Raw genomic sequence first — 15579 nt, 5'->3', positions numbered from 1 at the left:
AAGCTTATTCTCAATACAAAATCACTTTAGACCAGAGGGTCAAACGCAACTATATATGAGGCATTGGGATACTATACTACATACAAACCAATTTACTTGACATTAACCCTATGATAAGTAAACATAAAAGAGAGTGCAAGGAAAAATAGCAGTAGCAACAATTCAGCCCCTGTTAAGTGACTTATATTGATACAATAATAAACAACTGAAGAATAATACCAGCAACTATCTTATCTCAGATATTCTAGAGAATTCTAGTAGCCCTGTACTCTAATACATTTATCGTTTCCTACACTAGACAACCAGCATTTTATGTGTAGATTATCCTATATGTAAGAGATCATTTCAAATAAATTAAAGTCTCAGAGGATGGATAACAACAATATTTATACATAAACATATTGTATCAGTATTTAACTGATTTCTTTTTGTATAAGACATCCGTGCTACCAAGCTGAGCTTAAGTAAACTCTCTACTGGGTATTGTTATAATAACCTACACTACATCTACTCAGTCTTATAGAATTGAACCGGTGTACCGCAGAGATTTCTGTATAGATTATACTGTAATACAATTATCTGGGCTATCATACCCCAAAGGCCTATTTACATAGATTATTGCATATAACACAATCTATACAAGACTACTTTATCCTAGGTTTTTAATCGTTTATGTTTCCCCCTTCTTTTTCCCCCTTCTCCAATTATTTTAACCAAACTAATAAAAGTTAAGTTTTAGACTCTGGAAGTAAACGCCGCACATGAGGTTAAGACAGTGAGTGCTAAAACCGCATTCTTTTGTGGAAGTGACTCCATCACCTCCACTTTTTGTTTGTATGCTATTGTTGTGCGGTAGCACCCCTCCCTCTAACAGCATAGATTAATTTCATATTAACGTAAAATTATTGACCACTATAGAAATACTGGGGAGTGTGTCTGAGTGTAGTGCCATTGCTCAAACTCGTTTCCAACATATCTACTAGGTATGCTAGCTATCGATGCAAATCAACGTATCTACTAGGTATGCTAGCTATCAATGCAAATCAACATATCTACTAGGTATGCTAGCTATCGATGCAAATCAACATATCTACTAGGTATGCTAGCTATCAATGCAAATCAACATATCTACTAGGTATGCTAGCTATCGATGCAAATCTGAGTCTACTAGGTATGCTAGCTATTGATGCAAATCAACATATCTACTAGGTATGCTAGCTATCGATGCAAATCAACATATCTACTAGGTATGCTAGCTATCGATGCAAATCAACATATCTACTAGGTATGCTAGCTATCGATGCAAATCAACATATCTACTAGGTATGCTAGCTATCGGTGCAAATCTATGTGTCTACTAGGTATTCTAGCTATTGATGCAAATCAACATATCTACTAGGTATGCTAGCTATCGATGCAAATCTATGTGTCTACTAGGTATGCTAGCTATCGATGCAAATCAACATATCTACTAGGTATGCTAGCTATCGATGCAAATCAACATATCTACTAGGTATGCTAGCTATCGATGCAAATCAACATATCTACTAGGTATGCTAGCTATCGATGCAAATCAACATATCTACTAGGTATGCTAGTTATCGGTGCAAATCTATGTGTCTACTAGGTATGCTAGTTATCGGTGCAAATCTATGTGTCTACTAGGTATTCTAGCTTGTTGTGAAATCCAGATCTTAGTGTGGTGATCTTTCACAAGAATAAATCTGAGAAACAAAGAATACCAAGAGAATGAAGCAAGCATGGTGGATTGATTTAAATCACTAGTCAGTAAGACAGATTTTAAGTCATGGTTTTCATTTTTAGAATAATAACTTTTCATATTATTTTCCAGTTATGTCAGACAATTACTGATTTGGTTTTATACTATTAGAAATACATAGATCATTGAAATTATTGGGAGGTAAACCATCTCCATTTTTTTCGGCTTTATTCGAAAGAGAAAAATAATTACGTTGTCACTGTCTCACCCAATGTGTCCCAATTGCTCTCCAACAAAACATATCAAGAGAATGATGTACATTTGATAATAGAGCATTCCATTTTCAGATGTCTTTCTATCTGAAACCCAAAGTTTTATTTCATGATTATGTCCCTTTAAGGCCTATTCCTTATTTTATAACATTTTTGCTGTGAAGAGGGGGCATGTTGTTGTTGTTGTTTCTGCAGACACAAATTCACAGTTTTGAGAACTACAAAACCAATAATATATGATAATATCTTCAAAATTTCCCAAAATAATCAGAAACCTCTGGGAGAACATTGGGAATGGATTAATGGAATGGCTATATAATTCATCTATATTTTTGTATGAATAACCTATAGATTATAATGTATCTTAAATAAAAACTATCTTTAGATCGATTTTTCTTTAAAAAACTTTTACTTTTAAAAAATCCTATTCAAATAAAAATCCAATTTAAAAAAAATAATGGATTTTTATCCACCCTGGAAGCAATTTAGACAATAGAAGTAAAATTGGAAAGTTGTTTAAAATTGTTTTCTGTATCTGTATCGTGAAAGAGAAACTTTATTTTTTTTTACTTTTTCTACATCCAGAAATCTCTATCTTTTTCAAAAATGAAAACCCTGCAAACATGTTTTACGGCACACAGTTCAGTGTGTTTTTAAGATAACATCAAGTTCTTTTTAAAGCAATGAAAATGAGAACCCAAGTGTGGTACAAATGTTCCCCTTCTAATGAGGGGAAGGGTATAATGACCTTAAAACCTAAACTGTGATGATCCCTGCACTGTGTAATTACATGCTTATCTATGGTGTTAATGCATTACATTTTATATTGGCTAATACCAGCGATACCCCTCCCTTTTGGGAATTAGACAGAACTAAGTGCTCTCAAAACCTAAAATATACAAATAGTCCCTGTACCAGCCCCTCTTCCTGCTCTTAGGTCTGTACATTTCTGTGTGAGCTGAACCTATCCTACCTCTCCATCTCTGGATGATTCCACTGTGGGCAGTGTGCTCGGTGGGGGCTTGTGCCTTTAAGTGTGGTCATGAGTGGCCTTGGAGTCATGCTGTTACTATTGTGAGGCAGTTTCCTCTATTCAGTGGGCAGCACCTTCTTGAAATGACATCACATGGTCATTGTGTCTGACATTACAGCGTCACAAACCTCTAGCATCATGCACCTTGCTTAGACACGGTCTCTTGATCACTGATGGCTGCAACTGCTGCTCCTTCTCACCAATTTCCTTCTTCCACCAACATAACACTATGCGCACTGTCTGACTACTTTTTGTCAGTCTTCAGATAGTTAACCCATTTCGTTGCTGCCTCCTAAATTGATGCTGCTCTTTACAACCATGGTCTGTGATCTGCTTTCTCTTTTGTTTTACTGTGTAATTCACTATATATTTTCATGCAGTTTTTTTGTTTTGTTATTTAGATATTATTTTGTTTCTAGCCCTAAACCTTTGCCAAAGCCAACTTCTGCACTTTGCTCTAATGAGGCTTGGCAGGACAAAGTCATATTTACGTTCACAGTTTCTCTAACCCCATTAGTTCTGGCAATATTGTTAAATTCGTGGATGTGCAATATTTCATCTTCTGATAGAGAAATTCTTGACTCTGTCAGATGCCCGTGATGCAATTTAAATGTCTGATATATATATACACACAAGTTGACAAAGGGGTTTGAATGGATATTTAAAGGTAACCATCCTCACCTGTGATCTGTTTGCTTGTAATTAGTGTGTGTGTGTGTGTGTGTATAAACGGTCAATGAGTTTCTAGACTGCTGACAGACCCTTGCATCTTTCATCCAGTGCTGCAATGACATTTCTGGATTCTGAGTCATGGGGAAAGCAAAAGAATTGTCAGAGGATCTGTGGGAAAAGGTAGTTGAACTGTATAAAACAGGAAAGGGATATAAAAAGATAGCCAAGGAATTGAGAATGCAAATCAGCAGTGTTCAAACTAATCAAGAAGTGGAAAATGAGGGGTTCTATTGAAACCAAACCACAGTCAAGTAGACCATCTAAAATTTCAGCCACAACTGCCAGGAAAACTGTTCGGGATGCAAAGACACAAATAACTTCAGTTGAAATACAGGACTCTCTGAAAAGATGTGGTGTGGCTGTTTCAAGATGCACAATAGCTGCTTCGCTCGATCGAAACACGCACTGTCAGCACGGCGCTGAGGGAAAAGATAAGGGAAGGTTAACATAGAGCAATGAGCTGACTAAATGATAAAAGGCCCAAACGCAAGGAAAGGGCACAATGGTAGAGTGAGCAAAACTGACAATAGAGAATAAAGAGTAATAGACACTAATAAAAAGTATTTGCACAAAATGCACAATGAGCCTACAGTAGGGGAAGCTACATTGTGCGGGGTGGACAGCACCAAGGGAATGTAAATACTGCACATTAATAGAACAAATAGATACTGGCAATACCCATGCAGTACAAGGAAAAGTATGCATTTATTTTTTTTTTACATATAAGCAAATACAAAAATAAGAATAAAAACCTAAATATTTATACAAGGACTGTAAGTCAAATGTAGGGGGAAATGTCTCATGAACAATATGTGTTGGAACAAATATGGATTAGAATAAATATGAACTAAAGTAAAGGGCTTGTGGACCCCCATATGGGTGGGTAGTAGAGATCCACACCGCTTGTAGGGTATAACATAGTGAGTGCATGAATTTAATATTAATTAGATGGTAACGCATAGTAGATGTACAGAATGGATTGTGAGCTCTCAAAACTGGATCAATTGGACAAACTCATTAAAGGAAGCCGTGCCAATCAAGCATGAAATGTAATGAAGCAGTGACCAAGTGCGCAACCGCACGAAACATGTCTGCGTGAGGTCCTGATCGCAAGACATTGTGTTTGTTTTTATCTTCAGTGCTTTTTACAGCCATTGGAAGCTGTCATGTTTTTACTCTGTGCATTTCTGTAATAAACTTGGAAGTTTTACCTAGCAAGGAGTCCTTTTGCGCTTTTATGCGCTCTGCTTCTTTTGGATACTCTATTTCCCTCTGACACGACTTACAGACCGGGTTTTAGAGCGCTCACAGCTGCAGGTCTCCTGTAATCAGCAACACTCCCATTCTCCACAGTGTAACGTACTTCAGCGTGCTCACAGGTACTGTTTACCGTTCTTACTTTGGGGTCCCGTTGTGCGCTTATACTTTGATTGTTTGCACATATGGAATTTAATCCATGTTGCTGTATAGTGTTTAAACGGTATGCCCATCTAGCTTCACATGCGTCTCCGATCGGACACACTCTAAACAGCACGAGTGTTGCTAGGACTACCACTTGGTGTTTTTTTTGTTCTAATTAGGGGTGGAGTTTGTGTTTATTGGATGTGTGTCCTATAAATGTTTGTTTTTCACTGTGTTTCTCTGTCTGAGGAAAGGGATACGGTCCCAGAAACGTTAAAATAAAGGCACGTTTTTGAAAAGACCAGTGAGTGCAAGCCATTGTTTGAGAGATTTTTAGCCAATGAAAACTGTTAGATCCAGGTATTGGTGAAGCTTGAACTTCCTCTGATTTAAAACTTTCAACTTAGGTCATACAAACATTACTTTAAGCCTGTAAGAAGTCTACATCTTTATCATAAAGTTATGCTGCAAATAGATTTTATATATATATCTTTATTTAGCTTTTGAGCACCCCCTTGTGAGATATATATCTCACAAGGGGGTGCTCAAAAGCTAAATAAAGATACAAAAGAATAATATGTGCATATCAAAAGATATACTAGTCCAAAGTCCTAGGGAAATCAAGAGGCTACAGTTCCAAAAACACGAAAACTGAAATACTATAATGAAGAAGGAGGAGCCTCATAGGGTGAGTAGTTTCAGCATACAACATATCATCATAAGAAAGACTCAAGATTTTGAAGGCACTACTAGTAGTGCTTGTGGAGCATCCTGGAGATCACCAGTTCTCTCTCTCTCCTCCCCCCCCCCCCCCCCCCCAACGGCCCAGGGAATGGTCACCAAGAACTCCTGCACTCCTAGGCGATTTGTCCCACGTCGTTGTCTGCTCGTCAGGAGGAGGAAAGAAGGTGGAACGTGAGATCACTGCTACGCACGGCAGCTCATCATACAGCTTAACAATCACCGCTGATTAGGCAGAGGGATCAACACAATGATACGGCTTGCACCGGATACAAAAGAACAAAAGATGCTCCCATATAGTTCTGCATCAAACGCACAAAGCAGTCTTTTCCAAGGCAATCTCTCTCTTCAACAGTTGCAGTAACTCTTACTTGCTTTTTGATACTATAGACTGCTTAGTATTTCAGCTGCTTCTCTTTCCTCTGCCATTATTGCCTTCTAAATTATGAGTTGCCCCTTTGTCTTTCTTATGAAGATACGTTGTATGCTAGAACTACTCACCAAAGTGAGTATTAGCCAGGGAGAGCCAAGATAACTAGAAATGAACACTGAAAACACAGCAATATACATCTCATATCTCTGGATAAAACTCACCAGGTCTTCTCCCTGCTTTCCAATAAACGAAACTTAGAGTAGTAATGGGTTAGGGACTCTTATATTGTAGTTGTAGGGAGTGGTCAGTTCTGTCCATTATAATGTGGGGAGTGGTATACACAAATGCACACCACACCCTTTAGGGTGCGCCTCCCAGTTGCCAAAAAATCAGATAGGTAAATAGTCTAGAACCTAGACATAAAACAATACACACAGTAACACAGGATAAACCAACAGAACAGTGAACTATACAGTAGGTATAGGTATGTTAATGTCCATTCATCAATCAAGTCCCACTATCTGGCGGCAGCACTCTGTCAAAGGATGGTCGTCCTGATGGTTAGATACTGCAAATAGAAGAACACAGAGGCGCCACCATGGCCCAGTACCACCAAAACAAAGAAATAAATATATAGAAGGCACTATATATACTCACAAACGTCAAGCACCCAGGTGGTGCTAGTGGGGCAGGCTGAAACTTCACAGTAGTTCAGCTCACTGATATACCTCCAAATAGATCCAGTCGGTGTTCCTTGAGAGCCTAAGATCCTATGCCTCAATCCTGTCACGCTGCTGTCTGTGTCACAGCTGATACCGGTAACTCACAGCAGCTCCTGCTCTCTTGTTAAGCCCATCCCACTCCTATCCTGAGCTCAGGATAGGAGTGGGATGGGCTTAACAAGAGAGCAGGAGCTGCTGTGAGTTACCGGTATCAGCTGTGACACAGACAGCAGCGTGACAGGATTGAGGCATAGGATCTTAGGCTCTCAAGGAACACCGACTGGATCTATTTGGAGGTATATCAGTGAGCTGAACTACTGTGAAGTTTCAGCCTGCCCCACTAGCACCACCTGGGTGCTTGACGTTTGTGAGTATATATAGTGCCTTCTATATATTTATTTCTTTGTTTTGGTGGTACTGGGCCATGGTGGCGCCTCTGTGTTCTTCTATTTGCAGTTCTGTCCATTACCCAAGAGAAGTTCTGGACCGAATCCGAAAATCCGGGATGCACTTGGCCGAAAACCGGAACTGATAGCGAAAATGTAGTTTTTCAAATAAATTTTTTTATTTTATTTTTTTGCATAATTGGAGCCAATAAAAAAAGCCCACCCTTTTATTGAAAGTAACACACTAAAATTGGACAAAAATATCTTAGTACAATAATATGCTACACAATAATTTTACCAAGAAAAAAAAAAAACAGGCAAAAATTAATGCCATTTACGGCCAAAATGTTTCTGCAACCAAAATTTTGGTGCATCCCTACTTAAAACAATTATAAATATCAATATACTGTATTATTCTTCATTTAGTTCTATGTAACAGAATCATATATAACAGGGTTTTTTTTCCCAATTATCCAAATAAAGTATAGTCCTAGAAAACTCATTATATGTAGAACAGTAAGTGAAGTAATAAACTTAAACAGCAGCTCTAGGCTAGCATCAAATTTGAAACATGCTACACCATAATTGTACCGAAATTAACTGAGTTTCCACTCCGGCCAGCAGTGCTCTGCAGGTCCCGAGTGGTACTTCTACTGTGTGTTTAACCCCTTTGCGGGTATTAAGTACACAGTAATGTAGGGTCACTAGTCTTAAAATTACATGCTCTAATTAGAGTATCACTTTTTTTTTTTGCTATAATGGCCTTTTAATTTTAGTCTCTTAAAGGGAAACATAGAGCATTAATTTTGAAACATTCCGATTTACTTCTATTATCTAATTGCCTAGTTTTCTTTTGGTAGCCTTTGAAAAGTATACCTAGGTAGACTTAGGAACAGCAATGCACTACTGGGAGCTATCTGCTGATTGGTTACTGCACATATATGCCTCTTGTCATTGGCTCCTGTGTTCAGCTAGCTCCCAGCAGTGCATTTCTTTTTCAACAAAGGATACCAAGAGAATGAAGTAAACATTTATCAGAAGTAAACTTGAACGTTGTTTAAGATTGTATGCTCCATCTTAATCATCAAATAATCAATTTCGGTTTTATGTCCCTTTTTAATCTTGATCTGAGAGTTTTCAAGGGCAAATGAAATATAAGGGGCACCAATTGCATAAGGAATAATTCGAATGTTTTCTTTATGTAAGTAAATATACTAATATCTTAGATTATTTGTGTTAGGGCCCCTAGCAGTGTATAAGGAAAAATGCCGCCCCAAAATCTTTTGTTACATTTTATTCTTCTAGTTTTTTTTGTGCTCAAGTGCATTTATTTATTTTTCTGCAATGTTAATGTTGAAATACTTAACTAGTTGATTTTCTTTTTGTTTTTAGAGTACAAATCAGAGACAGAGAGATCAAAGTTAATATATTTGACATGGCTGGGCATCCCTTCTTTTATGAGGTATGTCTTTGGTTTCATTTGTTAAAAAAAAAAAAACTTCTTCTAAAAAAAAAAAAAATACTAAACATATTCTAGAAGTCTTTTTAAAGGGACCTTTACCACCAACCAAATCTTGAAATAAACACTTTTTTTAAAAAAAAAATGCACACTATGAAGTATTATAATGCCAAAAATTTTGGTTGCCCATCTGACACTGAATAAATCTCGCATCTTATATTTATTAGTGAAACCTCCACCTATTGATCCAACAGATCGCTTTTGTCGTTGTGAGGGTCACGTGATATGCTCCTTTTTTTTTTTTTTTTTTTTTTTTTTTTTTTTTAAGTGTTTTATGAACCTTTAAAGAAAATCTGGTATGTATTCTACAGTTGTTTGATTGCAGAATTGTTACTTGTTTTCCCAATATAGCAAAAGTGGCGGCGCTGTGTCACCTCCAAGGGATCAAAGCTGCTCTCGTCCTCAGAGTATCTCAACTTCCTTCACCTCCAAAATAATAAAATAAATTAAATAAAAGCTTACAATAGTGCAGCAGATTTCAAACCGTTTGTAGGCACATAATTTGAGTATAATCCCGAGATTTCAGTTTAAAATCAGCCTTTATTACAAACGTCAAACAGGTGACTTCAGATGCAGCTTCAAAGGTTTATTAAAAGTACCGCTCAACGCGTTTCGGCTAGAATAATGCACCTCCAAACTGTTTGAAACCTGCTGCACTATTGTAAGCTTTTTATTTTGGTGGTGAAGGAAGTTGAGATACTCAGAGGACGAGAGCAGCTTTGATCCCTTGGAGGTGACACAGTGCCGTCACTTTTGCAGTATTGTATCTTCATTATACGGTCTGGGAGAACCGGGGCTGGCAGCGAGCACCTAAAGGGAAGTGCAAACAATATTTCATACTTTACCTATATTACTATAGTTACTTGATTTCAGTTTGGAACTCAAGCATTCTATTTCCACTTTTAAATTCAAAGAGGCTGAGCCATCAATTTATTCTGACAACGCAGCTCACACATTTAAAGGGATACTAAACCCATTTTTTTGTTTCATGATTCGTATAGAGAATTAAATTTCAAAGGGACACTGAACCCAAATGTTTTCTTTCCTGATTGATAGAGCATGCAATTTTAAGCAATTTTCTAATTTACTCCTATTAAATTTTCTTCATTCTCTTTGTATCTTTATTTAAAAGCAAGAATGTAAGTTTATATGCCGGCCCATTTTTGGTGAACAACCTGGGTTGTTCTTGCTGATTGGTGGATAAATTCACCCACCAATAAACAAGTGCTGTCCAGGGTATGAAACAAAAATAGCTTAGATGCCTTCTTTATCAAATAAAGATAGCAAGAGAATGAAGAAACATTTATAATAGGAGTAAATTAGAAAGTTGCTTAAAATTGCATACTCTATCTGAATCGCGAAAGAAAAAATTTGGGTTCAGTATCCCTTTAAGCAACTTTCTTATTTACTCCTATTATCAATTTTTGTTTTTTTGGAATTTATGCATAGGAGCCTGTCCATTTTTGGTTCAGCACCCTGGATAGCGATTGCTGATTGGTGGCTTAATGCTCCTTAGCCTTCCTAGGTATGCTTTTAACAAAGAATACTAAAAGAACAAAGCAAATTAGATAATAGAAGTACATTGGAAATTTAACATAAAATGCTCTGTCTGAATCAAGAATGAAAGATTATTACATGTCCCTTTAACCCCTTCAGGACGGGGGCTATGGTGCAAGATCAGTACCAAGTTCCGATTGAAAACAGGAAGTCACGTCATCCTCACTGCAATCACGACTCCAACTTTTCTGATTGGCTTCCGGGGAACTGTTTGCATTGCTAGGCACGTCCCCTAGTTGGATCATCTGGATCTTCAATAACGAGAGGAAGCAGAAAGCCGCAAAAGTGAGGATGTTTCATGGCGTCCCAAGGGTGTTAAAGCCCAGCTCTTTTAGGACGGCATGGAACGTCCTAAGGGCATCAAGGAATTAAAGGTCATCCTCCCTTTTAAAGAAACATTTAAAATCAGAATTCAGGCAGAGAATGCAATTAACAAAAAAAAAGCTTTCCAAATTACTTCCATTACCAAATTGTCCACTATTTATTTATTTATTTGTTTTTGGTGGGGTTTTTTTTATATATATGCACACATACAATAAGTATGTGCAAGTATTCACAGAATACACACGTGTGTGATTGGATGATGGCTATCACATGATACTGGGGACAGGAAAATGCATGGAAACTTTGACATTTTGAAAATTCGATGTCTTTTTAACCCCAAGACACGGTTAGGTGGTTCCATGCCGCCCTAAAAGAACTGGGCTTTAACGCCGTTACAAAGGCATGGAACATCCTAACTTTTTTTGGCATCCTGCACCCTCCTGCTTATTAGACACTGGAAACTCCGACTGGGGGGCGTGCCTAGCATAGTAGGCATTCCTCCATGATCTGATCCCAGCGTTGTGATCATGTGATTGCATTGACGATTGCATGATTTCATATTTTTTTCTCAAATGTTTACATCGGGGGTCCTTGTTCTCATCTTCAACACTTGCCCCCCGTCCTGAAGGAGTTAAAGGGACAGTCAAGTCCTTAAAAACCTTTCATGATTTAAATAGGGCGTGTAATTTTAAACAACTTTCCTATTTACTTTTATCACCAATTTTGCTTTGTTCTCTTGGTATTCTTAGTTGAAAGCTAAACCTATGAGGTTAATATGCAAATTTCTTAGACCTTGAAGGCCTCCTCTAATCTAAATGCATTTTGACAGTTTTTTGCAACTAGAGGGCATTAGTTTGTGTTTCTTATAGATAACATTGAGCTCATGCACGTGAATTTACAGAGGAGTGAGCACTAATTGGCTAAAATGCAAGTCTGTCAAAATAACTGAAATAAGGGGGCAGTCTGCAGAGGCTTAGATACAAGGTAATTACAGAGGTAAAACTTGTATAATTATAACTGTGTTGGTTATGCAAAATTTTTAAAACAACAAAAGTTCTGGTGTTGACTGTCTCTTTAAGTTCACATGGGATGTTTTGAAATCTTTAATTCAGTATGTACCAATAGTTCTGTAAGGATTTTTATTTTGTGGGTGTATTCTGTTTGCTTCAGGGTCTCTCTCACTACAATGCAAAATAGTTTACCTAAAACGGTGTTGCAATCTTTGCAGAGAATCAAAACTGGAAATTAAAAACCAAATAGAAGTAATTTCTATATCTTGGCCCATACCCTGGGTAATACTAGTGAGACTCCCTCTCCAAAGGGGCGTGGACAGAGTTATCCACTCCCCTCATTTACTATATAAGCTTGTAGTAGGACACCACCCCTTCCTCCTCCTAGAAATGTCCAGCCAATAACAGGTGAACCAAGCAAGGGAGGGAGTCTGGTAAGTATTACCCAGGGTATGGGCCACGATATAGAAATTACTTATATTTGGTTGTTAATTTCCAGTTATCTTGGCCCCCCTGGTAATACTTACCAGTGAGAGAATACAAAGCAGAATAAAAGAAAGGGTGGGAAAGATATAAAAAATATTGATACCAAAAAATCCATAAAGATGAAACTGAAGACAAAATCTTCCAACCAAACCTAGCAGAAGCTGACAGGCAAACAAAGAGTTTGAAAAATAGAGACAAAAGTTCTCTATTTTCTGTAAGCTATATAGAATATCTGTACAACCAAACCAAAGATGGTAGTTCCAGAAGGAACCTGACAAGATTATGATGAACCCTCTGGAACTTGCTCATTCTATAACTTATTCGAACACAAAATAACTTAAATGAACCAAATAAAGATGGTAGACCTTACAAATGTCTACCCAAAATGAGGACCTTGTAACAAAACAAAGAGAAAAAACATCTACAAAAGGAATTGAGTCCTCTAGCATAAAACGTAACAGATCACAATCAAGAGGTTAAAAATTAGTTAATTTGATACCCCTGCTTATCAGGACTGAAGGAAGGAAAAAAGAATGTCAGAAACAACATTGGTAACAGTTCTCAAGATTATTCTTTCCTTGTAAAATAATAAGGTCTGACAGTACCACATAAAGTAACTACAATTCTAAACATCTCCTAGTGTTGAAATATTCTCTGGAAAATGGTTTCAATGAGAGACCGGGTAAAAACAAAACTAAGAAGGATCGAAAAGTAAGAACCCAGAATGAAATTGTAACGTTCTAAATAAATTGGGTATGAACCAAGACTTGAAAAGATTGCCATAACCAAGAGATCTAAAGCTTCAGGTGTTGGAGCACAAGCATCTTACAAAAAGACCAACACTTTTTAATTAACTTGAGATATAGTCTTATTTGCAGAATGCCAACAGAAAGCAGAATATCTGATATGAAAGCAATATATAGGACCATCCAAAAGGAAAAACAGATCAACAATTGAACAATACAAAAAGTTGTAAGTTTACAAGAGTGCAAACGAAACTTTAAGGCAAAAAAATTAAACTGCAGTTTTACAGACATTTTCAGCAGCCAAGTCTTAAAACTAAAAACTCTAAATATGAAATATCTATGGGAGTTTGTCGACCTTAGCACTTGTCCCCAAATTTGCCTCCACAACAGAATAGAAACAGACATGATAAATAATCATCTGATATTTCACCTGTGCCCCAAAAAACAAGGCCCACTTAGGGAAGACAGAGAACAGGCCTGAAAATCAGTGCCCCAGAGCAAACTAAAGTCTGCATGACAAAAGAGAAGGATACACATAATGTTATCTTTTTCCTTAAAAATTCTCTAGTAGATAAGGAATCAGGAAAAATAGAGAAAACATATATCACAGTGCAGAGGCGTAACTAGAAACCATAGGGCCCAGGTGCAAGAATCTAAGAAGGGTGAACCCCCAAAACAGAGTATCCAATCCTAGGGCTTGACATCTGGAAAAAATAGATATTTCTTTTTTAAGACGCAATGAGTCCACGGATCATCTTAATTACTAATGGGATATTCACCTCCTGGTCAGCAGGAGGAGGCAAAGAGCACCACAGCAGAGCTGTTAAATAGCTCCTCCCTTCCCTCCCACTCCAGTCATTCTCTTTGCCTGCGTTAGTGATAGGAAGAGGTAAAGTGAGGCGTCCATGGGAGGGAGAGGACCTCCTAAACCTGGGAACTGCCTTGCTGCCAGGCAGAAGATGAGGTAAGTGCTGACTTATTTCTGGGGGTATAAGTGACAACTCAGAAATAGTTTGGGCACTTTAATTTTTTACAGACCTCATTGTGAAGGAGATAGATGTCCTAGTGTATTAAGGGTACAAACAGGGCAGCTTGGATGCAGGCACTGGGGCTGTAGGCAAGAAGTGTCTCCCTAGCACAATGGTTAGCAATACTGCCTAGGATGCTGGGGACCTGGGTTTGATACCTAACAGATATGCAGGCACTAGGACTAAAATGTATCAGGTGACATCTTTTCTCCCGGCGGTTTCATGTCTAATATAACCGACCTGGAGATTACATATTTCAAACAGTGAGCAGAGAGGCTCAGTGTGAGGGTGTTACGCGGTAACTTTTTAGCCAGCAGCTATCTGACAATAAGGAAGCTGATAGTCTGCTCATGGTTCCCTGGGGCTTATTTTGTAACAAATAATGGTGACCGGGAACTGCATATTCAAACGCCCACAATGGGCGGAGCTTGTGTGGGGCCAAATTGGTTGCGCGCCTTCTTCTTTAATACTTCCGGTTATCGGAAGACAGGGGTAGATGTCGGCGCTTGGGGTTATGTGAACACTTAGTCATTTAGCGAAGCGCACCCCTTGTGGGATTTCTACTGCTCACAGAAGTGGATATGAGCGAGCATATGCCTAAATGTATGTCATCTGTTGACTTATCGGTGTCAGCTCAGTGCTGTAGTTTCTAGCTACATTGCTTCTTTAATAAAGACTTTAGGTCAGAGTGATTCCGTTTTAGAAAACGCTTCCACTGACTCAATTTGTGCACAAAGGCTAACATACAGGGAGTGCAGAATTATTAGGCAAATGAGTATTTTGACCACATCATCCTCTTTATGCATGTTGTCTTACTCCAAGCTGTATAGGCTCGAAAGCCTACTACCAATTAAGCATATTAGGTGATGTGCATCTCTGTAATGAGAAGGGGTGTGGTCTAATGACATCAACACCCTATATCAGGTGTGCATAATTATTAGGCAACTTCCTTTACTTTGGCAAAATGGGTCAAAAGAAGGACTTGACAGGCTCAGAAAAGTCAAAAATAGTGAGATATCTTGCAGAGGGATGCAGCACTCTTAAAATTGCAAAGTTTCTGAAGCGTGATCATCGAACAATCAAGCGTTTCATTCAAAATAGTCAACAGGGTCGCAAGAAGCATGTGGAAAAACAAAGGTGCAAAATAACTGCCCATGAACTGAGAAAAGTCAAGCGTGCAGCTGCCAAGATGCCACTTGCCACCAGTTTGGCCATATTTCAGAGCTGCAACATCACTGGAGTGCCCAAAAGCACAAGGTGTGCAATACTCAGAGACATGGCCAAGGTAAGAAAGGCTGAAAGACGACCACCACTGAACAAGACACACAAGCTGAAACGTCAAGACTGGGCCAAGAAATATCTCAAGACTGATTTTTCTAAGGTTTTATGGACTGATGAAATGAGAGTGAGTCTTGATGGGCCAGATGGATGGGCCCGTGGCTGGATTGGTAAAGGGCAGAGAGCTCCAGTCCGACTCAGACGCCAGCAAGGTGGAGGTGGAGTACTGGTTTGGGCTGGTATCATCAAAG

General features: G+C 38.3%; 1 protein-coding gene across 3 annotated transcripts in view; it reads left to right on the top strand.

The window, feature by feature from the left end:
• The window catches only part of LOC128643531 (dnaJ homolog subfamily C member 27-A-like), a 69837-nt gene that overhangs the window by 13198 nt on the left and 41060 nt on the right, over positions 1 to 15579 (top strand). For all 3 annotated transcript variants that reach the window (XM_053696374.1, XM_053696373.1, XM_053696375.1), the window contains exon 4: positions 8773 to 8842. In XM_053696374.1, coding sequence (XP_053552349.1) covers positions 8773 to 8842 — 70 coding nt within the window. The remainder of the gene's footprint in view (positions 1 to 8772; positions 8843 to 15579) is intronic.

Source organism: Bombina bombina, unplaced genomic scaffold (assembly GCF_027579735.1).
Source record: "Bombina bombina isolate aBomBom1 unplaced genomic scaffold, aBomBom1.pri scaffold_772, whole genome shotgun sequence".
In the NCBI taxonomy this organism is placed as follows: domain Eukaryota; kingdom Metazoa; phylum Chordata; class Amphibia; order Anura; family Bombinatoridae; genus Bombina; species Bombina bombina.
This window is presented reverse-complemented; position numbering and strand designations above follow the sequence as displayed.